The sequence below is a fragment of the Buteo buteo genome, chromosome 6, assembly GCF_964188355.1.
Source record: "Buteo buteo chromosome 6, bButBut1.hap1.1, whole genome shotgun sequence".
In the NCBI taxonomy this organism is placed as follows: domain Eukaryota; kingdom Metazoa; phylum Chordata; class Aves; order Accipitriformes; family Accipitridae; genus Buteo; species Buteo buteo.
The window spans coordinates 41,542,699-41,570,630 of NC_134176.1; the positions used below are offsets into that span (position 1 = coordinate 41,542,699).

The 27,932-nt window shown below is 39.7% G+C and overlaps 2 protein-coding genes across 5 annotated transcripts in view; both read left to right on the forward strand.

The window, feature by feature from the left end:
- The first annotated feature begins 1,182 nt into the window (after positions 1-1,182).
- On the forward strand, positions 1,183-27,915 carry VPS39 (VPS39 subunit of HOPS complex). Of its 4 annotated transcripts, none has more exons than XM_075030650.1 (25): positions 1,183-1,393; positions 3,104-3,169; positions 4,510-4,574; positions 5,382-5,424; positions 6,468-6,562; positions 7,824-7,922; positions 8,626-8,718; positions 10,326-10,509; positions 11,055-11,175; positions 11,543-11,663; positions 12,479-12,608; positions 13,806-13,948; positions 14,838-14,981; positions 15,543-15,684; positions 15,962-16,048; positions 19,424-19,497; positions 20,112-20,210; positions 20,469-20,586; positions 21,069-21,197; positions 21,662-21,764; positions 22,714-22,759; positions 23,388-23,537; positions 23,710-23,844; positions 24,430-24,521; positions 25,703-27,915. In XM_075030650.1, exons 1-25 carry the CDS (start codon positions 1,321-1,323, stop codon positions 25,776-25,778), a joined length of 2,628 nt encoding a protein of 875 aa, XP_074886751.1. In that variant the 5' UTR covers positions 1,183-1,320; the 3' UTR covers positions 25,779-27,915. The 4 variants fall into 4 exon arrangements, with proteins under 4 accessions (XP_074886751.1, XP_074886752.1, XP_074886753.1 ...); XM_075030651.1 differs by having other exon boundaries at positions 7,827-7,922; XM_075030652.1 differs by lacking the exons at positions 1,183-1,393; positions 4,510-4,574.
- The window catches only part of PLA2G4F (phospholipase A2 group IVF), a 30,412-nt gene continuing 28,323 nt past the window's right edge, over positions 25,844-27,932 (forward strand). The window contains exon 1 of the mRNA XM_075030655.1: positions 25,844-25,929. The gene's annotated coding sequence lies outside the window, so the exon portion shown is untranslated. The remainder of the gene's footprint in view (positions 25,930-27,932) is intronic.

Here is a 27,932-nt window from a genome sequence, read left to right on the forward strand (position 1 = left end):
AGTATGCGACTTTTTAAAACTTGATGAGGCTAATGCCTCACACATAATTTGCATTCTGGTAAAAATGGATTACAGCTATTTGCATGTGAAGTCCTTATTACCCGGTGTTACTGAAACTTAACATTTCCTTTCACTAAATTGGTCCTGACCCTCTTCTGTTTGTAGGAATCCTAGGTCGAGACCAGATACATGCCTGAGCCATAACTCTTTTGGCAATTTGCAGTTTTGGTATCTGCGAAGGGGATGCGACTTGGCATGATTTCATGCTTTAGCAAGGTTTCATTCCTGAGCGGGAAAGAAGTTGGAGGTGAGAGTATTGTGCTTGTTCTGCCATTCCTGTGCCTCGCTCTCCCAGCACAGAGCGTCCTCGGTCCCCGTTTTCTAAACCAGCCATCTCTTTTGGTGAAGGTGCTCAGAGAACTTAACACCACGTGCTTTTTTAGTTCAGTTTGGTTAGTTTAGCTCCTAGGTCAGTGGTGGTGAATGTTGTACCTCTTCACAGCCAAAGTAAATGCAACCGTAGCCTATTCTGGAAGGGACAAGGTAACAAGTAAAGATTTCCTCCTGGAGAGTTAAGTTCACTGGCCAAGTTCATTAAAGTAAAATTTATTTTACTGAAGTAAAAGAAACATTTACGTGTGAGAGATGTTTTGCTGTTCTCATCTGGTTTCCTTAGGTAAACACAGGTCAATTTTCGTCTTTGCGTACAGGGCGACTTCCCTACCTGCTGTGGTTTACGTTAGCAAAGGGCAACCAGATGCCTCTGATACTAACGTTGTGGGAAGACAAAATGAGTGTCTTGCAGTCTTATTTCCTTTTTCCTTTTCGGAGATGTAGGAAGGTGCGCAAGGGTCACCTCAGGGCGAGGCGCGTCCCCTCAGGGACAGGGAGCGCGCCCGCCACGGCCGCTGGTGCTGGCCGCGCCGACCCGCGTTTGCCGTTCGTGCCCGAGCCCCCAGGAGCCTGGGCGGGCTGCTTGTGGGGACTGCGCTGGGACGCGGGTGCCCCGGTCCCGGCAGAGCCGTCCCGCTCCCTGACAGGGCCCCCGCCGGGGAGGCGCCTCTCACGGCGCTGCCCGCCCCCGGCCCGCCTGAGGGACGAGGCGAGGGCGGGAACGGGGCGGTGCCTGGGCGCGGAAGCGGCGGCGGGCCGGGCGCGGGGGCTGCCGGGAAGGGCGGGGAACTGTGGGCCGGCGGCGGCGCTTCCGTCGGGGCCGTTCCCCCGGCGCCGCCCAGGGCTGAGGGGAGCGTCCCGCCGCCCCTGCCTCTCCCCGGTCGGCGGGCGCTGGGGGCAGCCGGGCCCGGAGGAGCCGCCGCCATCATGCACGACGCCTTCGAGCATGTGCCGATCTTGGAGAAACTGCCGCTGCAGATCGACTGCCTGGCGGCCTGGGGTGAGCCGGGGCGGGGGGGCCCGCGGCGCTGCCGCCCCGCAGCCTGAGCCGCTCCTCTCTCCGATCCCGGCCGGCCGGGACGCCCCCTCAGCCGTTCTCGGGGCCTGCCCTGCGGCGGGCCGGGGGTGGCTCGGGGCGGCTGTGGGACCCCCGCCGCCTGGCAGGGCCGGGCGTGCGGGTAGCGCGGCAGCGTTTCGCCGTTTTTTGGCTCGTAGCGTTGGCTTGAGTGCCTGCAGCGATGGGGGGGGGCTGCCGGGGCCGAGCCCCGGTGGCGGGGTGCCGGCGGTCGCCTGCCGCCCGCAGTCCTGCCCGCCCGGCGGCAGCCGTGCTGAGGAGAGGGCTGCCATCATTTCCAGGGCTGTAACTGTGGATCGGCTGGTTTCTTCCTAAAAAAAAGCGTTCCCTGTGTTTTGACTAAAATTTATCTTGGAAAGCCAGTGGTGCGTTCACGTCTTAGGTTTAGAATCTGTTTGCATGTATGGGTGGTATATAAATGTAGGTTATATTTTTGGGCATACTTGACAGTCAAGATTTTGGTCAGGTGATTGCACCGGCTGTCATAATGATAAGGCTTGGTAAGGCTTTTTAAACTGCTTGAGCAGTTCCCATCAGATGTACTAAATTGGTAATTAAAAAAACTCCAGACACTGTGGAATGGCAACCCTTTTAATCTGTCTTAAGAACAAAATTACAACCTGAATAGTAGTGCCACGTTTAAACATGGGTTGTCTGTGCTACAGTTATGTAGTAGAGAAGATGTGAAGATAGTTTATTCCTGTGTTGAGGCTTTTATCTTCTATCTCTTTGAAAGCATTTGTTTTGCTGAAGTAGCAAAAAGCCTAAACGTGCAGGCCTATGACAGTATGGTTGTGGAAAAAGAGGTGTAATTCCCTTTCTACAACTTTCCTATCAAACAGTAGAAGAAAGGTCTTACAGGAAACAAGACTTTATTAAAACACAAGTATCTTTGGTAATGAGGTAGTACTCCTACATATAGAAAAATATTTTTGTATGTTTCTTTCCTATATGATTTTCAGGAAGGAGGATGAATTTCTGTCATATGTCATGACCCAATAAAGATTCTATGCCTCTTGTAGGCTATAAATGCTGTAAATAGGAAGAGTCTGAAACTCTGCCACAGAGTTTGTATATAAAAAGGTTCTCTCTTATAAATCCTGAATGACTGTTGGTCATCCAAGCAATTCAAATACTACTTAAGCAAAGCTGCCACTGTTCTTTCAGGCATAGCTGACTCTTTCAGAGTTCTTATAAAAACTTGACGATTTAAAAAAAAACCCACAAACAAACCCACATAGAACTCCTTGTTTTTCTTCCTGACAGTTCTTCCCATTGTGTAGCAGAGTTCCTCTCTTGGAGATAATAATGTCTGAAGAATAGTATATTGCCAATTTTGATTGCACAACAGTTGCAATGCTTTGCTTTTATACTTTTGTATAAACAAGTGGGATGTGATATCTAGGCTGTACGCTCTGTTTAACTACTTGATCTTTGGCCATCATCTCCTGAGGATGAAAGCTACTTCTGAGCACTTCCACCAGAGGTATGATAGGAGACATGTGTGTAGTCACCACAGAAAGTCCTCTTTGGCATTTGAAACGAGTTTTGAATTGTTCTGGTAAATGTAACTTGGCCGGGAAGGGCAGTCTTTGTTGAAACTAATTAAACTCTTTTTCTCCCCTGTCTCTGTAGAGGAGTGGCTCCTTGTTGGTACCAAACAAGGGCATCTTTTGCTTTACAGGATCAAGAAAGACATAGGTAAGTTGATTTTAAGAAGGGTACAAAAAGTTGATTACGTTATTTTTATTTCCTGCACTTTAAGAGGTTGTAGTGGTGTTACGCAAGTATGTTTAATCGCTGATTTTTTCCTGCATAGAATTTAATGAATATTTGTGTGGGATCTTTGGTGAAAGTGTACATACCATTTATCAGGTGTGCAAGAAAGACCAAGTACTATCAGCCTTTTTTCTGTTTTAAAGTATGTTTTATATCAGCTCTCTGTATGTTTGAATTTATAGTAGGTTAGTGCAATTTTTGTGAATACAGTGCACAAAGCCGTGCAGAAGCAGTGCCGTGTGCTAGTTGCTAGAGGTTTGATGTATGTCTTCTGGTAATGAAGGACTGGATTAGTGAAAGAGCAGCTTTATTCAGTAGGTCCATGAGCATCAAGGGATGGGGAGGAGGGATCCCTCCTAAGTAGTTCTGTCATGTATTTACTCTTCTCCCTGCCGCTTTTACAGTCATAAGTGTTCATGGTCTATTCTAGAGATGCCAGAAATAGAACTGTTCTATTTTCGGTTTAGTTAAAATTGATTTTCACTGAACAGATTTGTATTTTGCATTATCTGCTATTATGTAGAAACCGATGTTATTGAATACAGTAATGTCACGTAGTGTGGGACAGGAAAGAAAAAAACCAAACATCTATTTCCAAGATCATCAGCTCTTGGAAGGATGTTCATTTATAGCTACTTGGATCCTAGAGACTGAATTCAGCTTGCTTTTTCTGAAACTTGTAGGCCATCTATTCCAATCAGAACATGCTAGTCTTGAGTTGCTAGTGTCTTATCTCACGTGGTAAATTTCTCCCCCTTTTTTGCATCAATGCCAGGAGAGGTTATGTCATCAGAAAGTGTCTGTAAGTCTTTATCCCTAAAACTCCTTTTAAACCCTTGTGGTGTAGTGTTTATTCCTTGTCTACTTTGCAGTGGTGTGCTCCCTAGCAATTTAAATTGCTGATATTTGATTGGTGTTGATAAAGTCTGTATGGGTATCTTTGTATCTCTGGATTTCAAAATACTTAAATATAATTTTTGTAATCTAAAATTCCAGCAAGGGAAAAATGTAACTATTGATGAGGCCCTCAGATGGGTACAAGAAGTGTAATTTACATTTTCACCTGACTATGTAGAAGACCTTCTGATGCTTTTAGCTATTAAGTAAAAGATAGCACAGATATGTTAGAAGAGTCATTCTTCTAGTGTTAAGTGGCCACATCTGCTTTCCTAATTCTTTGTAATCTATTTAGTGTAAGATATATTCAGTCATAAATTTAAGGGCAACTTCAGTTTACATACTCTTTCAAATCTTTCTGGTAGGTTGCAATAGGTTTGAAGTGACACTAGAGAAATCCAACAAGAACTTCTCAAAAAAGATTCAGCAGGTAGGAAATACCATTTTCTTGACATGGGGATATTTTTCCAGTGTTTTCAGCGAAGAAACAAAATACCAAATGTACTTCTGGAATCTCTGCTAAGCTTAACAAAAAATTTCCTCCAAACTATAGATTCTTCTAGAGGTGGCACAGCTTGGTGTTTTTGCCCACTCTTCCCATAACAGGAATAAGCTTGGTTTGGCTGCTAAAGCAGAAAGCAAAGAATTGGAACTTAAAGGTTTATTTTTGGCTTTTATGGAAGTCCTGTTGTTTACAGTAAATCTTCAGCTGCTCTGACTGAGAATATTTGTAAAAATGATGGTAATACCCTGACAGACTGTAATATATAACACGACTCTCGGGTAAAATGCTATAGGAATGTGAATGTAATTCCTCTTATTTGGAATTTAGTACTAAAGTAACTGATTTATCTACTGTCAGTCTTGCTACTGCTTCATTTTTTTGGAGAACTTTCGCTCATTGATCATATTGATACTCAGGAAAGCACTTACCTCAAAGATTATGCAGCCTCTTTCAGCAACACTCCGCATATCCTTTAGAAGTACTTCTGTACTAGTAACATACCACTTATTATAGCATTTTTTAGCAGCTTAGTTTGCAAGCTCTATGTACTAGCTTGTAAAAAAACTGAGTGTAAGTGAAACAGATTGCAATAGCTTGAGGAAGGTTGTGCATAGATCACTGCCTTGCTGGTTTGAGAGTATCCAAGATGCATTTTCTTAGACTATCTGTAGTCAAGCCTTGTTCAGAGGTTTAGTTTATGAATGGAGTCACTAATAGAATTCTTTCTTTCAGATTCATGTCGTTTCTCAGTTTAAAATTCTGGTCAGCCTATTAGGTAAGTGAAGAAAATATGTTATTATTTAATGAACTCTTCTCGGTGCAGTTATTTGGCTGAATGTGGCACCCTTTCCACTTGCATAGTAGTCTAGTTGTTGAAAAGTCATTGTGTAGGATTTAGGCTTTTTCACTTTGCAGAGGAAGCATTATGCAGCATAGATCGAGAAGCAGCTTTGCGTGTTGTAAGCCAGCTTGGAGAACAATGTATTAAGGCTAAGTTTTGTGACTGAAAAATGAAAAAATACATATGTGCACTAAAGTGTGTGTGTGTATATGTACGTATGTATAGATATAGTTTGTCTGTATTGGCATGTATATGTACATATATGCATGCATATGTGTATGCACCGTATGATAGGGTCTAAAACTTCTGTCCAAACTTGTTTGATGTATGAAACTTTACTGTTGATGTGTTACACCAGATTCAGTTTATATGCAGAGGGCGATCTTTTACCATCTTGTGGAAGATCTAAGTGTGCTTGTCTCTGTCTATTTTTGTTTAACCTTATGAACTTCCTGTGTCTTTTTTTGCTTATGTTGCTACTCCCTTTTTTGTGATCTCCAAGTCCCGGCTCTTCCAGCTCCAGCATGCGTAGATTTCTGCTGCCTGCGTCCTCGTGCGTACAAAAACTTGACCACAGTACCCTCCATTTGCAACCGTTCACTTTCCACTAATTCCAGGAGCCAGTTCAAAATGGTCTTTGTTCATACAATCTTCCTTCATGAACTTGCTCTGCTCTGGCCTGCTTGTTGTCCCTTCCACTCCCACTTCCTCTGCTTGGTTAGCACCTGCTCTCAGTTCCTTCATGTAATTTTACAAATGCTGGTGCTAGTCTTCTTTTCTGCATTTATTGTCTTGTATTTATATGTGCCTTAGCACGTTTCAGCTTTTGGGAGAATATTCCTTTGCTTTTCTTGCAGCTCTTAGTTTCGCAAGTTCTTCTTTTTACGTAAACATAAAATGTGGTAACTTATTTGAATTAGCAATGAGCTCTACATGTATGAAATATGGAATAATAATTGGAATTTTGTTTAAAACAGAAAATAACATTTATGTCCATGACCTATTGACGTTTCAACAAATCACCACAGTTTCCAAGGCAAAAGGTGCCTCTCTCTTCACTTGTGATCTTCAGGTAAGAGGAGGAACACAACAGCACAGATGTCTTTACTGTTTGTAATAAGGATAACTTTTTTATGTTGCTGTATAGATTGGGTTTGCTAATTTTGTGTTACATGCAAGTTGGTTGGGTACTGGTGCTTTTTAAAATTAGTACCTACTGGATGTTGAAGCTTTGCTTAAGGCAACAATTTTTAATGTAGTCACCTTAATTTTCTTCCTGTGCTTAATAAGATACCTTCCAGTGCCTGTTGTGATTGTAACCTTTAACCTCCTGATACAAAACTTAAAGGCATTTTTATCCTGTAGTAACTTTTGACTGTTGTCTTTCTTGAAGGGTCTTCTTCAATGTAAAAGCCATTCCCTTCCCTTAAATTGCCAGTGTAGTAGCTCAGTGGTTCCCTTCACCAAGCATCTCCATCACTGTTTTTGTTACATTTTTGTTTCTGTTAAAATGTATTGGCCCAAGGAGTCCCAGGGCAGTTGTGGTGGATTCAGGCCATAAAATGGTTCCATAAGGTACAGCAATTGTCTGTTCATATGCTGTGGTTTATTAAGTGACTTGTTTCTATACAAGTGAGTTTCTCAGCCTGCCTATGTCATTCAGAAGCCTTATTCATAACCAGAAGAGATGGCTTAGTGCTTTTCATCACTTTTTATCTCTTTGCCTCGAGGGAGCTTAGTGTTAAATAATTTCTAGTAAGTACTTGGGGTCTTCTAGATATTAAAACTAGTGATGTCTTTCAAAGCATCTTTAAATCTGGTCATTCCAAAGTGCCTTGTTGTTTGTGCGTACAGGCACTTAGCTTTGCTAGTATTTCTTGTCAGGAAACTTTTCCAATAGGCTAGAATATTAAACAGCTATTAATGTTTTTGTCTGTCAGTTTAGCACATTCTTTGCATTGTTGCATTTCCTCGCCTCTCCTATACTGCATAGGGTTCAAGCTGTTTATCCTAGTCTTCAGGGCTGGGCTGATAGCTCTCTGCTTATCTTCTGTTTGTGTGTGTGTGTATGTCTTTGGTGCTCTTTTTTTTTATTTTTTTTTTTTATTTTTTTTTTATTTCCTTGGTGTCACAATCCCTGCCAAAGTTCATTTTAAGTATCCCACCCTTCTTCTTTCTGTGCTTCCTTGTTTAGGGCCCTTCTGGCATGGATGAACAAAGCTGCTCTTCAGCTGACAGCTTTGCTTCAGGCTGAGGATTCTTTTGGCCTTGTATTATCTTACTTGCCTCTTAGTTTATGAGTGCCTATGAGTTAGGCCTGTCTATTTTCACAGCAGTCAGATACAGGGGAAGAGGTGCTGAGAATGTGCGTGGCAGTGCGGAAGAAGCTACAACTTTATTTTTGGAAGGACAGAGAGTTCCATGAACTACAGGTGAGTTCCATTGTTTCTGTAGTCTAGCTTGCTTCAACAGGGAGTGTACTTGCTCTTTACTGTTTGCTATGCAGTCCCTGTTACTCAGAGGCACTGCTAACTTTCAGAGCATTGACTGCAGTTGGTTCTGCAGTGATTTAACAATGAAGCAGCAAATAAAAGTGAAAAAACATGGTTGAAATCACAATTAATGGCATTAATACAATTTCATAAATTAAATCAAAGGCTGTGTTCTATATTTTAACATTCTGGTTGTAGTACACTTGTAAGTCATTGAAATGTATTAGCATGCAGCCTCTATAAATGTATACCTAACAATAACACTATGGAAGTGGGTCCACTTCTACTCAAAGTTTTCCAGGTATGTCATTAAGTGAGAAGGTAGTTACTGACAACAAGCATAGAGGACTGCACTTGTGGATACCAGAATGATAAAAGTAACCAATGGAAATGGGTAGAGCATTTTTCAGCTATGCTGCTCTTCTAGGAAGTTGCCAGCTAACTCAGAGCACACCTTTTTACTGTGCATGAATCTAGCCTTTTGGTTGAATGCTACTATTCCTTCACGAGCAGAAGTCGGGCGTGTGTCTTGGGGAATACAGTGTCAACACCAGTGCTGCCTGTTACACTCTGTGTTGCCAGATTTTACTTCTGCTTTTCTCTTGTAACAGCCATTTTAACCTGTTTTCCCTGTTTTCCTTAGGGGGACTTCAGTGTACCTGATGTACCAAAGTCTATGGCCTGGTGTGAAAACTCCATCTGTGTAGGCTTCAAGAGGGACTATTACCTGATACGCGTAAGAATGGGGTTTGGAATACAGTGTTTAAGATGACTTCGGTAGCAGTAGAGACTGTGGAGGCTGCTCCTGTGCTCAGGGATTTAGCTAACAGACATTTATGAAAAACAGCATCTGGTACTCTTGCTATATGTGGTTTTGGGAAGGGCAGTCTAAGTCTGTCCTTTTAAACTGATGTTTTGTCAGGAAGTGATCTTCTGTTTATTGCTGTTGAAACCAGTATTTGAAGCTCTTGCAGAGAAAAGGTCAGTGGAAAAGATATATTTTGTTTTGGCACTGGTCTGTGTAAGCTCAGTTTGCATTTTATTTAACATATTAAGAAAGGAGATAGCTTTAAAAGGGGAAAAAAGACCAAGAATATCTTCTTATCTGGCAGACAGTGGAGCTTAACCATTTTTTCTTTTTTTGATTGCCTCGCTGAACTGTAGTCATTTTAGTTTGAAAGTCTAAACTTACTGTTGTTAATTTAGTATTACAGTTTCCACTTATGCTTCATTTTACAGCTATATTTGATTCTCTTTTCTGCCTTTACAATTGGCTTCTGCTGATACTATAGGAAAATGAGATGAAGATGAGGTGCACCGCACGTATGTGCGTGTATACATGGGTGGCAAAACTGATCTGTAGTTGACAGGACAGGAAAACAGCACAGTAATTTTTACAGTCACTTCAAACTGACACTGCTCACAAAAGAAGTGATGCCCTTCTGCAGCCCTCTCCTAGATGTTGATTCCCACCATTCTAGTGATATTGAGTAGTTGTGCAGCTGCTCAAGCAACCACAGCGGAGACCTGTTCTCCAAGTGTCTACTTCAGGTTGGCTCAGGTGCTTGACTGACCCATCCTTGAATGGCTTCATTTCACTAAATAGCCAGAAAAAATATACACATTTCTGTGGTATTTTCTGCTGGCTAGCTGTTGGTGATTTGTAAGAATGCTTGAGCTGTAATGCAGGGGAAGCAGCAGGAACATGTAGCTGCAGTTTGAAGGAGAAGAATTCTCCATTTTGGTGGCAGTGAGTTGTTAGATCAGCTCATGAAACAGCTCTTTGTTTTTTTTTTTTGTTTTTTTTTTTGGGGGGGTGGGGGTGTGTGTGGGGGGGTGTGTGTGTGTCAATTCCCTGGACAGCATGTGGCCACAAGAATGAGTAGCTAGGGCAAGGGAAAAAGGCTAGGCAGGCTGCTAGGCTTTTAGGTTTGTTTTTTATGGGCAATGCTTACTCATGCCAGACTAAAACCATGTTAATGTTTTGGCCTAAATGAAATCCTCTGGTTACACCAAGTAACCAAGTTTGGACACTTTAAGTGGTGTTGCTACTGGCTATGCATTTTATAAACCTGTATGGGCTATGTGCTCAGCTAGTGTTAAAGTAACAGGAATACATCATCTCAGACACAAAAGTATTCTTTATTTTCACATGATGTGTAAGCAAGATAAATTATGATATGCAGAAAATTTTATTGCTACTCTTTAAAATTGCGCTTGTCCTGTTAGTGATTAGTCTGGGTTGTAAATCCCTCTAGGGGGTTTTTGGCTTTGGTCTTATGCAGCTTCAAAATACAGGTTATTTTGAAAAATGGATGGGTTTATTTTCTTTTTTTATCCTAGGTGGATGGAAAAGGATCCATCAAAGAACTGTTTCCCACAGGGAAGCAGCTGGAACCATTGGTAGCTCCCGTAGCAGATGGAAAAGTTGCGGTTGGCCAAGATGATCTAACAGTTGTGCTAAACGAAGAAGGGGTCTGTACCCAGAAATGTGCCTTGAATTGGACAGATATTCCTATAGCCATGGGTGAGAATTAGCAGTAAATTTTTTTTAAATTTGCTTCTTTACTCCTTTGTATATGACAAAATCATTATGTTCCCAGTATTTAGAAACCAGCTGGATTGGGAGTACGACAGCTTCTAAAGTGTTTCAAGTTGTACTCTGTGGAAGGCTTCATGTGTTTATTCTTGTTTCTTCCCCTTCTTTGCTTGTAGTCTGTATGCCTGTCTTGTTCTCAGGAAATAGGCATATTGCATATCTTTTATAAAGGGACAAGATTTGAGATGGAATGTAGTGTATTAAAGCACTGTAGTTCTTTTGGGCACCTGAGTGCCACAGAAATTCCTTAGAATTCCACAGAAATTCCTCAGAACAAAAAGCCTGATAGTAGTCTATTAGCAAATTGCTGTCAGTGTTGGGCATTGAGCTTTGTTTTTAATAAGCAAAAAAGGGACACATTTCAAGGGGAAAAAAAAAATAAAATTGAAGACAAGCCTTACATTAAGTCATGGCTTGTTTCAAGGAATACTTGAGAAAAACCGACTTGCATTTTTCGCTTGTTTCACTAATAGAACACCAGCCTCCCTACATCATTGCTGTTCTGCCGAGGTATGTGGAGATTCGCACTTTTGAGCCCCGGCTGCTGGTACAGAGTATTGAGCTGCAGAGACCACGCTTCATCACCTCTGGAGGGTATTGAGTATAACTGGTCATTACTTTTGTTGGGCTGTCTGGGTGTATGGTAGCACTCTGGAAAAACTGGGAGAGGAGGTGCTTTTCTAACTCCCTTGGCTTAAGAAGCAGCATTGAAGCAGTCTGTTGTTTTTTATGAGCAGATGGGTGGAGGCCATACCTTGAGGAGGAAATGATAGAGTTGAGTGTCTTTGGGAATTTCTGATTGCTGGAGATAAATTCTCCTTTCTGCTTTGCAATATTGCTCAAGTTGCCCCTGTATCTGATTGAGCCATGTGTGTGTTAATCAGAATTGTTTTTTCAGATAGGGTATTGATTCTTTCTCAGTGCTGGAACTTAGGAACTGACCTTTTTGTCTTGTTTACAGCACAAATATTATATATGTGGCAAGTAATCACTTTGTTTGGCGGCTCATTCCAGTGTCAATAGCCACACAGATCCAGCAGCTTCTGCAGGACAAGCAGTTTGAGTTGGCTTTGCAGCTGGCAGTAAGTACTCAAAAACCTTTTGATTTTGCAGTGGATGCACTTGTGCAAAAGTACACTAAAGGATGTTTGCCTTCTGCTTGACTGTAGCTACTCTGGAGAGTTTAACCTCCCTACTGTCCATTTTGTACAAACTGGTAAACTGTAGCCTTTTTTGACTTAAGTTTTAGTTTTGTGCTGCTTTTTCTCCATATTGATCTATTGTGGTTTAGATTTTGGGATACCATCTTGTATGTGAAAGATTATGTCTCTTAGCTGTTTATTCGGTTACCTTCTTTTAGACTTCAAAGTCAGTTGGACTTCAAAGTCTTCAGACTGCTTGTAAATGGTTTTGCTTGGAGTTGTGTGTTTTGTTTTGTCGAATGACCAGGTTTTTTTGTAATGGTCCTCCATATTACTCCTGAAACATAATAACTTCTTAGAGATGCTGAAACAGTACTTTTAATTATATTGCTCTTACTGTTTTAGTGTTTTCTGGTTTCCGGAAACTTCCCTGGAACTACATTAAAATTAATTAATTGCATTTTGTATTGCTAACTTGAAAAAAAATTTTGAAAAGGCGAATGAGTGAAGAGATAGTTGCTGTGATAGAGCGAGTATATAGATAACCAGAGGTAGCTTTCAAACCTTCCAGGTTATCTCAGTGACACAATAAGCATAGCATCTGAGAATCACCTTCAGAGGTGTCACTTTGGAAGATTATCTTTTTTCTTCCTATTGTCTCCAAATGGTAATACTCCTGTTATTTCTGTAGAGTGTTTCCTTCTCTTTTACGAGGTCCAACAGTTTTTAATGTTTGTTAATTTGTATGTGTGTAGGAAATGAAAGATGATTCAGATAGTGAGAAGCGACAACAAATTCACCACATAAAGAACCTCTTTGCCTTCAACCTCTTCTGCCAGAAGCGCTTTGATGAATCCATGCAAGTTTTTGCCAAGCTTGGTACAGGTAAATGCTTGGGTTGGCATTGAGATACCTAGGTTAGGAGGAATTAAATGAAGCTCACGGACTATTGCAGGGATGTGTGTATGTTTGTTTTCTGCTTTATTTTTGTCTTAGAACAGTGGTGTCTTGTGTGGACCAGTACGCTGTGAATGGCAAATAGCCTAGGCAGCTATTTAGCTTTTTTTTGGTGAAACTGGTTATAGTATTTGATTAACTTAAGTCAATGAGTTAAATCAAATAATGCATTTGCCCTTTGTGCAGAATATATTTGTATTGTAGGCTATTTTATAGTGTGCATAGCATGTACACAGACCCTTGAAGTTGAGGGATTCAGCAGCTGCCAAAAGCCTACTTGTAACTTGGAATGAAAAATAAGGAACATCTGTAGATTTGCTAAATTCTTGGACTCGGACCAAACTGAGGACCCTTAACCCTGTTTCCTGTTTAATGGAGCAAGCTGCTGAAGCCAGGAAAGTTTTCTCTGGTTTTGGAAGTCAAAATAGTCTCTGATGCTATTCCTCTGGTTTGTACTAGGATTATCGGAAGAACACCTGAAGGCTGGACTGTACCATAGAATAGTGCTTAAAACTGAGATTCTTTTATTGGTGACAGTATATCCCTTGTGCATTTAAACCTAGAACTTTTACTTGTTTTGATGACACTTAACATCATTTTTACTTTGGAAAGCTACAATAAAAAGAAAGGACTGAGAACTCAAAATACTTTGAAATTAAATTAGAGGGCAGTAGTTTTGAATTTGCTTAAACTCTATGAAAATAGGTGCTCATTAGTTGCAGATGGTGCTATTCAGTTCTTGTTTCAAAAGCACAATAAATCTTCTCTTAAAACACTGCTTGTTCCTAGAAATCCTGTCCTACTGTCAAGAGTTGTTAATGCTGGGATTCTGCAAGAAGAGCAGTAAGAGGATTATAATAATGGCTTGTTCTCCAGGTGTGCTAAGTGCACAGGTTGGAACTTGTTGTGCCTGGACTTTGAAACAGTCTGTCTTTTGCTGCTTTTGCCTTGTTTTAGCTTATTTTCTGTAATAAGCAAATTTTGTTATCTGGAACCTTGTGGACATACAAGTTGACTACAAACAACTCCATTGGAAAGCTAAGCTTGCTCAAAGGTTACATACATTTGAGAGTTTGCAAAAATAATGTTATGAATGGTTACTAATACTAGTTGTTTTTTGCTTAGATCCCACTCACGTGATGGGTCTGTATCCTGACCTGCTGCCCACAGATTACAGGAAACAGCTACAGTATCCCAACCCCCTGCCAGGGCTCTCTGGGGCAGAGCTGGAGAAGGCACATTTAGCTCTGATAGACTACCTAACTCAAGTGAGTGCTCCTATGTCTGTTTTTAGAGCAGGGTTATTCAGTTTTAGCATACTTTGTTGGTTAGCTTTGATGTGCAGGAAGCAGTACACCTACTCCAGCTCTGTCATGCTATCCTTAATGGACTGTCTTCATGGTTGGAAACTATGGCAGCAGCTCCTGAGAAAGCAGGGGAACTGGAAGACGTGAGGTGCCCTGCAGATCTGTGGGAGACATCGCGTGTGACTTTTGTGAGGACTGGACAAAATTTACTTATGGACCAGATCTGAACATGAGTCCAGTATTTTATTTCTAGTAGCCTTCTGAAGAGGTCTTAAGCTCTGTCTTGATCTTTTGTTTTTGTTTGGTGACTATTGTGCAGGGCACTCTATCCAGGATACAGGTCAAAAGTGTGCATTAAAAGGTGGAACAGGAGGTAGTGGGTACTGTAACTTCCTGTCCTCTTTATTTTGTTAACTGGAATCTGATTTGTTCTATCACCATTCTTACTAGACTAAAAGGAAGCTCGTGTCTGAAGGAGGATAGTTTTTGTGCCTAGTAGTTCAAAACCGAAATTGTTTTCCAAATGTTTTAAATGTCTTCTGACTTCTCTAAAGTGTTTCTATTCAGCTTAAGAGAGTTTCCTTCTGACTATTTTCTCAAGACTCTGGACATCTTGCAAAACCATAAATTTGCAAAACAAATGCGTACACCTGAATGTGGTTAGAAAGGCGGTGTGTTGAATAGTTAGTAACAATAAAAATTCTTTAAGAAACAATTGATTAAAACAAGTTATTAAATTGGTTTATTTAATTTAATATTTAGTCTTTTTACTTGGTGGGTTATGTTTGCTGAGGTGGGATGGAGAAATCCATGGTCTTTTTCTGTTAAAATTTCGTTTGATGTCCTGCAGAAAAGAAGTCAGCTGGTGAAGAAGCTAAATGATTCTGATCATCAGTCCAGTACGTCACCCCTCATGGAAGGAACACCCACGATCAAATCCAAAAAGAAGCTGCTACAAATCATTGATACCACCCTTTTAAAGTGTTACCTCCATGTGAGTTTCTGCCTGACGTAGAGGCCTTTACCATACAAGCTCTGTTGGAATCTCAGGCTGAAATGTTTAAGGAGGATGATAAGGAGCTACTTCAGAAATTCTCACACAACTGTCTTGTCTTTGGTCTAAAAACAATCTGTGAAACTTTGGTGTTAGCTAGTTTGCTCACTGGTCAGGAAGTAGTTTCACGAAATAAAACAGATGTGTCCATTTCTGGTTGCTGCCTCTGTCAAAAGAACGTGGCCATGCCTATTTTGAAGTTACAATGAATGCTTCCTGCATTGCCTTGTACTGCTAAATGCAGGAAGGTACGATCTTTGCTGTCAACAACTTTTTTCAAAGCTGACCTCTATTCTTGAAGGGGAATAGTCTGATATATTGTTTTCTTTCTGTCCCAACAAATTATGTAAATGAAAATGGGCCTTGCTCTAAGATGTTAGTGTTGTTTCTTATGCTATAAGGCTTCTTTTTTTTTCTTCTGTCCTGCAACTCGTGTTTTGTACTGTAAGCTTAGGAGGTGCACACTAGAAGTATGTTTAAATGCTCCCTTTTTTCTTTCAGACAAATGTAGCACTGGTGGCACCATTGCTACGTCTGGAGAACAATCACTGCCATATTGAGGAGAGTGAGCATGTACTAAAGAAGGCACACAAATATAGTGAGCTGATAATACTGTATGAGAAGAAGGGTCTGCATGAGAAAGGTAGGTATGAGGTTGGGGCGGGGAGAGGAGAAGGGGTAGGAGCATGTATTCTAGTATTGAGTTAACTTGTCTTCAGTGAGCAGGCAATATTCTGAAAACACTTTGTTTCTGGGTCTGTCTTGTGATTAAATTGGTCTGTTACCCATTTGGTCTGTGTGTTGAAAACAAAACTTTGTTTTGTCTCTGGTAGCAGAACAGGAAAAATTCACTTTGTTGTGGTTCAAGTTGGAGTGATACTTGTGGTACAAAGCAATGAACATTTTTGTTGTTCTGAAAGCATTACAGGTACTGGTGGATCAGTCAAAGAAAGCCAACTCACCTTTGAAGGGTCATGAGAGGACAGTGCAATATCTGCAGCATTTGGGTGAGTGTGAAGGAGAGCATTGTTTTTGTGAAGGTGTTACTCTTGTTGGGCTTAGTGGTTATTCTACTCTTCAGCAACTTTCTAGAGACTGTAAAGCTAAAGGGTATCCTTGTCATCTTGTCTGGTTTCTTGCATAATGCAAGCTTCAAGGATTAGTTCATGAGCATCTTGTTGAATCTTGAGTATCTTACTGGAAAACATTCCTTATTTCTGATAAAAACTTCCATTGGTAGAAAATGTGCTGTAGTATTTTGTATTTTCTTCCAGTGATGATTTGCCACCACTGACAAAAGGGAAGTCTAACTTATGGGTCAGGCTTTCCAGCTGAAAGTCTAACTTCAAGTTGCTGGGGCTTGTAGTAATTCCTGAGATGAAGAATCCTATATGAAGTTTTTGTTTTCTGTGTTTAGGTAGATCTAGATCATGACCTGATGGTTATAGTTGCTGGTCACAGCATCATGGTGGGAACTTGCTTGGTTGACTATTCATTGTGAACTCCCAAGTCCTTTTTTGTTTTTGCTACTTTTGAGAACAGTGCCCTCCCATCCAATGTTATTTGTTTCTAAACGCACAACTGTTTAAAAAGTATCACACTGCTAGTTTGGGAGTGAGTAGTTTGAGGGGAAATACCTTTGTTCGTTAGACTTACACTGTTGGCAAAGTTAGGTATTTTTTATCTATAATAATTTCTTTTAAGAACTGCTGGCTTCTGTTAGCAACATGTTTATTCAATGATAATACATTACTTAGAATGAAATTGAGACCTTTCCCATATGTGCCATGTCTGTCTCTTACGCTTCTTATTCATTGGTGTCATTTGGTAATGTCACTCATCTTAGGGAAGTGTAGGTATGTTATATTCTGCAAACAGCTTTATAAAGCAAACTTTCAATCTTATTTAAAAAATAATTTGTCACCTTTATAAATTCATCTCGATTGACCTATGTCAGCTGTTTATTTGTTTTACTTGAGATTGATGATGTTTAAGACCTATAATTATCCAAGTTGTCTGGCATACTTTTCTAAAATTTTGGCAGCTTGCTAAATTTCTCTTAGACTTCTGGAGCTTCTCTGTTTCAGGACCTCCTGCAAATCAGTTTTCTTGTATGCTTCTTGCTGAGCTCTTTAAAACTGATGAAGGATGTTTGGGTCTGTTTACTTCAGAGTAATGAAATATAGTGAGGGCAACCTAGAACGGAATTTTAACTATTGATAATAAATGGAATGTTTGACACTAGTGTCACTTGCAGTTCCCCCCCTTCCCCCCCCCCCCCCCCCCCCCCCCAAGCAGATAGCAGAAATGTAACACTGGGGGTGTGTGTGTGTGTGTGTAATTGCACTGCCCATTCTGCTTTGATTAATTGATAAGTGTCATTTTTGGGAGTCCCTTAAATAGAATGATAAAAGCATTTCAGACTATGGGGTTTCTACAGATTTTTCCCTCTGCCCTTACTTTGGTGAGGCTTCTGTAGTTAGGAGCTTCTAATATAAGTAATAATTGGGTTGTTTTTTTTAAATTATCTTTTAAAATTTTAAGTATGTGGGATGTATTTTTAGTTGCTTTCACTTACCTTCTGAGTGAAGTAGAAACTCTTCTTTAGTCGTCTCTTGTCTATAGGTTTTTGGGCATTTAATGAAATGTTCTTAAATAGTTCTCAGGTAATTAGAGAAAATTTCCTCCAGGCTTGTAGCTGTGGTCTTTTAAGTTATCAAGTATGTATTACTGATTTGGATTTGATACTTACCATGTGTCAACAGAGTAACCACTTATTGTTTATTGCATCAAAGCAGATATTGTTAATTCTGTGATTCGGCCATGTCCATCAAAAATATACTTTATCTGTGCAGAGGTAGGCACAGGAGAACTACATATTTGATTGGGTGGTAGCTAGTTTTCTGCCTTACACCATTCTTCATCTGTTAAAATAGTGTTATGCAGAACTTCTTTCTATTAAAACTCATATTTAAATCAGGGATTCGTTGCTGAGAGAGTTTAGAAATCCAGTTTCTGCTTCAATTCTAGCAACACAAAACACCCTTGCCTGTGACCTTCAGTGTAAATCCCCACGCAGCTGACTGTTACATGCTGAGGGAGCCAGTTGTTTCATTTTGTGCTGTGATGCAATGTTGGCCTTTTAATATTCTGATCTATAAGCTTTGGTAGTTACTTGATGAGTTCCTCTTCTCCTTCTGCCTTCTTGAGTGTTTTTGAGTAGGTTGTAACTTCATGTTTGATTTGGTTGTGATTTCAGCAAAGGCAACTTCATCAGTGCTTTGGAGAGGAGCTATTCTAATTAATCTCACACTTGTTTATAACGAGTTAGACTTTCTCTTCTCGGTCTCATGTTCTAAATGAGAACTTACTCCCATGGCTTGTCCTGTCCTTTATTTAAATTTTCTCAGTGAGGCTAGCAAACCGATTACCATACAGTGCCCTGTTAATTCAGAAAGTTAATTGGAGTTCAGTGAAATTCAGACCCTATGACCATAGTGCCATTTGCCATGTCACTGTTTTGTTTCTGAAACTTTGAAATTGGCTCTTCTGGGGGCTGTTTTAATTGTTTTACTTCATAGCGCTCACCTTTTGGTTTTTAAAATACTGCTACTATGAAGGTGCTGCTTGGTTTAAATACTTAAAAAGTAACTTACTCCTGATGGTATTGTGGGATGAAGAAAAGCAAACAATGACTGCCTTTTTATAGGGTTGGTGTAAGTTTTTGTTTCTTGTATGGTTGTGTTGTTGCATTGTTCGGGCAGTGAATGCCTCAGTGGTTCTGGTCAGGAGGGTAAGGGGAAAGTCATGTTTTCCTAACATGTTTTATAAACTTTGTGAACCAAATTGATGAAATGAAAGTGTTCTTTTAAAGAGGGAGATCCTAAATTTTCTTAAAAAATGGAAAGTTATTACCTGTCGTGTAGTTTCTATGCTGGTTACTTCAGTACTATGATGCTTTACTACTTGTTATGAAGTATTTGACCATTTCCTATAGAAGTCATTAGACTGGCAGGCTGGAAATGGACTGAAGGACATTACACAAGAACAGTGCTTTTTCTACCCTAATAAAAACAAATGGTAGGGGAAGACTTTTGGAATGTGATTAAGACAACTGATCTTGGTTTTGGTCTGAATTGTTTACATTTGGTGCTGCTTAGTATTTGAGTTAATTCTTGTTTCTGTTTCAAATCATGTTTACAAAGTATGAAATGGTGGTTTTAGCCTAGAATGTGTGATTTGCCTGACTTGAGTGGGGAAAAAAACAAACCAGAGTCTTCCTGTAAATTAAGCTTTGCTGGCTCTGAAAGTGTCTGCTTGTGTTGTGAGTAGATAGTTCTTTAGGATTTTAATACTGAGCACTGCTGGTTTTTGTATTCCAGGTACAGAGAACTTGCACTTGGTATTTTCCTACTCTGTCTGGGTGCTAAGAGATTTTCCTGAAGATGGACTGAAGGTAAGTGTGGTTGAAACAGGCACCTTGCCACTGAGATTCTTAGTGCAGTGTATGGAATTGAGAGAACTCAATGTAAGAAGCCATGTATTAATGCTAAATCCAATTAAATATATAATTTATATTTTCTATGTTCAGTACTGTGGTAAGATTAGCAGTAGATAGAGCAGGACAGCCTTTCAGTTTTTCTTATGCTTTGCCATTCTTGGAATACCTTATCTTGGAATAAGTAGCTAGGACACTTTGATACAACATTTAATGTTGTTGATGTCACACTTTTTGCACAAGAGCCTGAATGAGTATTTAAATGGCAAATGTTAATTTGCCTGTCTTATTTTCCCTTTCCTCTTTGATACAGAATTGTCTCCCTGTATTTGGGAGGTGTTGGGCACTGTAAAAGAAGAGTGTTAACTAAGGCAGAAGTGGGGATGTTTGTGAATCCTTTCAGATGTGAGATAGCTTCTGAGTGCCTGAATAAGCTGCTCAGATTTTTTTATATTTCTTGTGCTTACTCTTTGGACACATGTGATGATATGCTGGGCTTCAGTGCCTCAGAGAAAATATACTGTGGCACTTAAATTTAAAAAAAATCACCATTCTGTGAATTTGTTTAACAGATATTTACAGAAGACCTCCCTGAAGTGGAAGCTTTGCCACGAGACAAAGTGCTCAGTTTCTTGATAGAAAATTTTAAAAGCTTAACTATTCCTTATCTGGTAAGAACTCAATCTCTACTAGTGCATTACATTCAGTATAAAATGTTATGTATATGGCTTTAGTTCTCCAGGTGTTGGAGCCTGATGCTGTTTCAGAGAATGCTAGCTTTGCCATAAGTTGTGCAAAGAAAAAATAACTAAAATGTATGAAATCCTGAAGTCAAGCTTGGTAAAGGCAAGCATGGAACTGTTGCTTGCTTGTAACAAATTACTTCCCAGAGGAAGTGATTATAACTGAACCTGAACATGTATTTACAGGAACACATCATTCATGTCTGGGAAGAAACTGGTGCAGACTTTCACAACTGTCTGATCCAGCTGTACTGTGAGAAAGTTCAGGCCTTAATGAAAGAATATCTCAGTTCTTACCCTGCAGGTATGTTTAGCCTTTTCTGGTGGGAAGACCAGGGGCATGGGACAGCACAGGGGAGCCTTCACAGTGTGTTGCTGTAAGCCTTCCCTGTTCACATCCAGAAGACATCCCAAGCAATGAAGGAACTGGAACAACAAAAGTTGTGGGTTTGTAGGGAAGTCTAGTTTATTGCCTCCCTGGAGATCTTAAGGGACCAAGTGACACTCTGTTCATGATTGAGCGGAATGGCAGCTACTGTTCCCTGAATTCTGCATGTTAAGGGTAGGGAAGGGTCTTGAATAACTGAGTCTATTGTTTAAGTGGCCGCTTGATGTGTTTTAAGGAGCTGCAGTAATTTGTCAGGTGCCCCAGGATGCCAGCCCATGTAACAGGTTTCATCAGCATTTGGTTCCTCCTCATAATGATTTGTTTGTTTATCATCTTCTTTGTAGTAGTGTGGTGAAATAGTTGTGATACTGTAGTTTCTGTTGTTTTCTTCCATATAGATAAAACTCCAGTGCCTGCTGGGGAGGAAGGAGGAGACTTGGGGGATTACCGGAAAAAGCTTCTACTTTTTCTGGAGAAGTCTAGCTGGTATGAACCTAGTCGGCTAATTAGTGACTTCCCCTTTGATGGTGAGTTCAGTTTCCATAGGTCAATTAAACCCTAGCTTACTGCATTGTACAGCAAAACTTTCTTGCTTACTGTAGAATCATGGCAATTAAAAACAGAGAAGATGGCTGCTGGTGTGTATACTAACTCATGTTTTTGCTGATACAGTTGGGTTTACCAGTCTCTGCAGGATTCCTGTAACTGTTGGCTTAAGACCTTGTGGTGTCTCCCATCACTTAAATATTTAACCTAACTTTTTGGTGAGCCTGAATTGCACAACAGATGTGAAGTTTGTTGTTTCTTAAGGTTGCTTAAGAATTCATAAAATGTTACTGAGAATAGTATGAAGTAGACTTACAGTCTCAGTGTAACTTTAACTTGTGCTCAGACTACAGTTCATAGTTCCTTCTGTTAGTCTGGTCACTAATGGAGCTTATGTTGTCATTTCTCTGCGTAGCTATTGACTAATCCTTCATGCTATCACTAGGTCTCCTAGAAGAACGTGCTCTGCTCTTGGGTCGTATGGGGAAGCACGAGCAAGCTCTGTTTATTTATGTTCATATTTTGAAGGACACCAACATGGCTGAAAAGTAAGTTTCTCCCCCCCCCCCGCCCCCCGCCAAGGCTTAGTTTGCTCACTGCCCTATGGATAGGATGTGTAGTGAAATGTTGCTGTATGTGGAGCATCAATGCTGTAAGCCAGGTTTCCCTGTTTTCTTGACTTTTAGTCTCCTCCAGGCATCTGTTCATTACAGATGATGATGCCATCCCCTTGAGGTTTACCTTTTTGTGCTCTTCTGTCATTGCACTTTAGAGCAATATGACTGTCATCAATCAGTTCTTTGTTTCCACCTCTCATTAGCTTCTGAACTTCTGTATGTTGTTTTGCTTCCTTTCTCTTTGGAGTGACATTCACTAGCCCAGATGCAAAGTTAAGCTCCTTCAGTTCGTTGAATCCTCTCTAGTAGAGATAAGGCATTTTGCTAGATGTATTGTGTCAGGGAACCTTCTGAATGAATCTAAAGTATTTAGGTGAAAATAGAATTAACTGATACTAGCAGGTATATCTGAACATTAGGGCCTATTTAACATAGCTTATTTTAAAGCTGTTTTCAGCAAATGCCTGTTAGAGGACATTCAACCCTGGTATGCAGAGTACACTAATGAACACCTTCTCTGTGATTCAGATACAGTAATTAGATATATCTACACATACATTTTTATGCTATGATGTGTTGATTTGAGAAATATTTTTTCCCTTTTTTTAGACAGCTGAATTAAATTTAGTTTCTGCATTAAAGCTTTTTAAGTTGATTGGAAGGGGGAGACGTGCACAAAACCTCCCTTTTCTCGGCATTGTAATGCAGAGTAAACAGTGTAATTTTGTTGTGCGACTTGATTAATTGATCAGAATTGGATGTATGGTCACCTAACTTGGATGGCTTCAGTAATCAAAACATTTAAATGGCAATTTCTGTGGACTGATTCTTTGGGTTCCAAAACCGTCCCTGCATTTCACTTGATTCTTCTCTGTTCTAGCTACTGCCATAAACATTATGACAGAAACAAAGATGGCAACAAAGATGTAAGTAGCTTCATCTTTCCAGCCTTCCTTTTCAGTAAGGAGGTATTAGACTATTCACTCCATGTTAGGGACTTTAAAGTTTTTGCTCTGTTACGGATTTTTTCAGGGTTTGTATAGGTGGACAGGAACCAATGTATAAGCTCTTGGAATTTAGGCATTACTAGATGATTGGGGTTTTTTTATATTTATAAATTTGGGTTTTTTTTGTTGAGAATATTACTGTATCACTGGAATTGAGCATATATTCTGTAGCTAAAGTTCTGATGGAATTCAGAAGACAAAATACTGTGTGCATATTCCACAAACATCTACAAAAAAGATAATGGTAAGAGGCAATGAAGTGTTGGTTTCTAAAGGTTATAAATGAAGTAGGTAAGATAAATGAGGGAGGCGTGGTTAAAACTACTTTTATAGAAAAACTTTAGTGTAGAATGCAAGTCTTAAAAGGCCTTGGACATCATTGGTACTTTTCAGTTTTTGTTCTTTTAAGATAAGAGCTGTCTAAGTTAGCACTTCAGAATTTTGAATGGCATGGGTACAACTTACTAGTACCATTGCTGGGTTCTACCAGCACTGTCAATTGTGGATGTGTACAGTGGTTTCAGAACTTTCCTTTTGTGTGCAACAGGTCTATCTGTCACTGCTTCGGATGTATCTCTCCCCACCTAGTGTTCATTGCCTGGGACCAATCAAGATGGAAGTGCTGGAGCCTCAAGCCAATCTGCAGGCTGCTCTGCAGGTTTTGGAACTACATCACAGCAAACTGGATACCACCAAGGTAAGACAAGACTTGTAAGTACTCAGTTTGTACTGTTGGCAGGTGACAGAAGGTACTGGAGTAGGCAAGTGAACAGACTGTAAGAGTGTAAAGCTAAATGTGTCAATTTCTGTTCTGTTTTGTTCTCTATTCCTTTTTAATTTTTCCTAACTAAGTATATGTTTTGCTCCAGGCGATAAACCTGCTCCCAGCAAATACCCAGATTAGTGAGATTCGAATCTTCTTAGAGAAAGTCCTTGAAGAAAATGCTCAGAAGAAAAGATTTAATCAAGTGCTCAAGAATCTTCTCCATGCAGAGTTTCTGAGGGTAATTACCTGCCACCTGTCATTTATTGGGATGGTGTTTTAAAACAGATGTTCAGTATTTAAATTAACTGTTCCTTATACGGAATGTGTGTCCTCTAGATGGTGCTGTAGTGCACCTGAAATTAGTAGGCGTGCATCAAGTAAATTGAATGTCCCTTTTTCAGGAGATAGCGAGTACATTCATTTTGGTTTGGATGAGGTGTCTGTGTGTCTCTGGACTCACTGTGCTCTGGTGTGCATTGCAGGATGATCTCAGAGAACATGGACTGGATTTCTTTCAAATAAACTAAACCAGACAATGCAGTTCAATAGTTCACCTGAACACCCCTTAGTGGTTAGAATGCCTTAGTCTGTGGACCAGACTAGTTGAAAGTAAAATCCTGCAATTCATATAGAGTGGGCGTTGGATGTTTGATACCACTTGCTCTGCTGCTTTTGTGCTGTACAACTTGCTAAGGTAGATATAGCCACTGAAAATTAAATGTTGTGACAGTTTTCAGTTTCAGCAGACTAAAGTGAGCTGTGGTGTGATATTGCTTTATAAGCAAGGGTTGGTTTTTCTGGTTTTTTTTTTTTTCTTCTTTAGGTCCAGGAGGAGCGGATCTTGCATCAGCAAGTGAAGTGCATTATTACAGAGGAGAAGGTGTGCACTGTATGTAAAAAAAAGATAGGTAACAGGTAAGAGAGCATATACCTTAAAGCTTGGGAAACTGAATCAAATATGAATCTGGTAGACTTAAACTAAGAATGTTGCAAAATTTGGAATGTGTATATACACAGAGAGAACACCAGTATGAGGGAGACATTTGAAGAGTGTTTGAATTACAAATTACATTGCTCAACTAGGAGCTGGGAAAACATCAAAGCTTTAGTCAGTGAAGTTTACTGCAAGAGTAAACTGCTTTCAACAAAGGAGAATAAAATCCCTTCAGAAACTCATAAGACTTCTCACTTCACAACTCTGGAAGGCAGAAAGTCACTTCTCATACTGAATTTGGAAAATTTTCTAAGAACACTGCCTACTACCCACTTCTTAACTAGAGTTAAGAAGGATGATGTAAAGAATCTTAAAGTAAGATATATGCGTGATAGTTTTCTATATCTGATGGCTTTGTAGTTCCCTGGCTGATTTACGTTTTCTAGCCTAATTATCTTAGGACATCTAAAAGTAGAACTAATTTCAATTGATACCCAGATGCCAATAACTTTTCTTCTGTCATTCCTAGTAGGTAATTATGGGTTAGTATAGCATGCAAATTTTATTTGCGCTTTTTCTTTTTTCTCTCTGAACTTCAGTGGAATGCTACATGACTAGCTTATTCATTGTTTCTCTTGTTGATGTGAACCCTTCTGAGATATCAGTAGCATTCACAATGATAGGGAAGGCTGCTTCTTCCAAAACATTTTGATGAATGTAGGTCTAAATATACTTGTTGCTGTGCATATTGAGTTTTTTGCTGTTAGTCTGTAGTGTGTAGCATCAGGATTTAAATCTGCATATGCAGTATTGTTTTGGTTGTCTAGGATTTTTCTAATGCTGTTAAGTTCAACAAGGTTTTGAAGGGCAACCATGTCAGGATGTCACGCAGTCTTTAACTTGTTACTAGTGACTTCCAAGTAAAGTGTGCCTATAGAAATGAAAACAGATACTATTTTTTTAAAAACAAAACTTACAAAATCCATAGAATTGTTTTATCTGATTTTCTCAAGAATATATTCAGGCTGTAATTAAAACAAGAAAGTGTCACTTTCATGTAAGCACCTTTTTCTGATTCTGCACAACTTGGATGTTCTTGTTTGAATAGGGAAAACTGTTTATCTGTACTGACAGTTGATTTTTGTGTTCTGTCTCTTTACAGTGCATTTGCTCGATACCCTAATGCAATAGTTGTGCATTATTTCTGCTCCAAAGAAGTCAACACATTGGACACCTGACCTTGTCATGGTTAATAATCCCAACATTCATATGAAATTTGGAACTGACCACTTAAGAAGTTGATGCCTCTGGGATTTTTGAGGCTTGTTGCTAGGTTCTCTTATACTGGCTAGAAGTCATTTGTATCTGTGGACTGACCGAATCTATCTGGTAATATTGATTTACTAGAAAATGACTTTAACCATGTTGTTATAGTGCTGGCAACTACACCAAACCTCTCAGTACTCAGATGAAGAATAGAAACTGATTTTTGTAGTGGGTTTTCTATTGCACTCCAACCTTGCGAATGAGTTGTTAGACAACTGTTGGGCGTTCACCACAAGTCAAGTTTTACTATAAAACTTACCTCCTTAGAGTGACAATGTTAATGTTGTGATTTGGCCCTGTATGTAAATAGTTCTTTAAAAAAAAAAAAAATTCCTTTAAAGTTTTTGCAGCTGTATCACTGTTGCATGGAGATTACCAGGTGTTTGGCGTGGAGAAGGCTTCTGTGCCTATTTCTAGACCTGGAAAACAGAATTTTACTTTCATCTCAGTAATGGGAATGTTTAAGTGCTGGCCAAAGGAATCTTTTTATTGATATTCAGTGTTATCACCTGACCTTCTGATAAGAAGTTGTTCCACAGGAGATAGTCAGACAAACAGTAGGTACCACTAGTAAGCATTTTTTTTTTTACTTTAGTTTGAGAGCTATAAATTGAATTAACTTGTGTGTTTTTTGCACTGAATATGGTCACTCTTAGCATGAGTGGAAGCTCAGAGATTATTCTAAGAAGTTCACATCTGCACTCAAACTAAAAAGCAAAGAACACCCTGTAAAGCAACTTCTGAAGGGAGTGAACTATAGTTATTGATTAAGCTTCTAGACTACACTTGAGATTTGTGTATGTAAGTTTTTTGGTCTCTAGTTCACTTTCCAGCATTGAAGTAAAATCCAGACTATTTCAACATCTCTCTGTTTTAAATGCTCTAGAACTGTGTTCTGCTCAGGCTGGTACTGTTCTTAAGTTACTCTTGGGCCAGAAGTCTTAACTACAAGAACTAGACTGTACTATACTCCTTGTAGGCTGTAATGTTTTTTGTCTAACTTATTTTTTCCACAAACTTTAACCTATAGCAGATTGGTATGAGGGATATTAAAATGTTTGATTGGTGCAGAAAGAATCTGTGCATTGGTCATGGAAAGGCAGCAGTAGCAAATAACCCAATATTGGGCTATTTGACTCCTAACATCCTGGTCTAGCAATACTTGTAATTATTAAATAGTATGGAGCATGGCATGTAACTACCAGATACCACCTCTTAATGAACAAGTAGATGAATAAAGCCTGTCTGCCTAAGGTGTAATTGGATCTCAGTTAACGTTACAGGTTTACTTAAGCCATTGTTACGTGAGCATTTCTTAGTAACAGATCTGCTGTAGGCTGACAAGAGTCCCAATTCATTTTCATTTGCCAGTGTTAATAGTTTCCCTTGATAACTGTTTGTTTTTTCCCTTTCCACGTGTGTTTGTATTTATTGTTCATATGCCATGCATTCTTATGGATTTCTTGGTCCAGTGTCATGCTACTTTTGTACTTGGATGTCTTGGGCAGTATTGCTACTGATGTCTTTCTGCAGAGGCTGGGTAGAGGGAATCTGTGGTGTTAATGTTTTTAACCTTGTATTTCTTCTATTTGAAGAAGAGAGCCTAAAAATACTTATATTGGATTTGCACATTCTGTATAGATCTTTATATACTAGTTCAGGTACAGAGGGAAGATGGTTTGGGAGAGTTGTGTTTACAGGTCATTGAGAATGAAAGAAGGGTATTTAAAAAGGCCCTGTGTTCTTTGTATACAGATATAACAATATTGCTCTGATTTTTACCTATCTTATATTTAGTACTGTTAGTCTGATTTTTATTTACCTTCGTTATCTGCTATCAGGAGAGCTGCATTCACATATGAGGGTCTTCATTGTGCTCTTACTTAAACAGTTAAGGTTGTGCCTCTGTTCACCTCCATTGCATACCTTTTACAGAGATGTGGTTTGTGCTGTAACTTTTTTTGTTGGTTCTTATAATGTGGTTTGGGTTTACTAACCATACAGCAGGTTTATCTAAAGCAATAGATTGTAATAAATATTGTGAACCAGTGTGTGTGTTTCAGTCA

Bases quoted from the DNA above. Each gene is read 5' to 3' on its own strand.
- VPS39 (XM_075030650.1), top strand. From the start codon at position 1,321: ATGCACGACGCCTTCGAGCATGTGCCGATCTTGGAGAAACTGCCGCTG. The intron at 13,949-14,837 runs GTGAGTGCTCCT...GATGTCCTGCAG, and splicing joins TGATAGACTACCTAACTCAA to AAAAGAAGTCAGCTGGTGAA. The intron at 20,587-21,068 runs GTATGTTTAGCC...TCTTCCATATAG, and splicing joins TCTCAGTTCTTACCCTGCAG to ATAAAACTCCAGTGCCTGCT.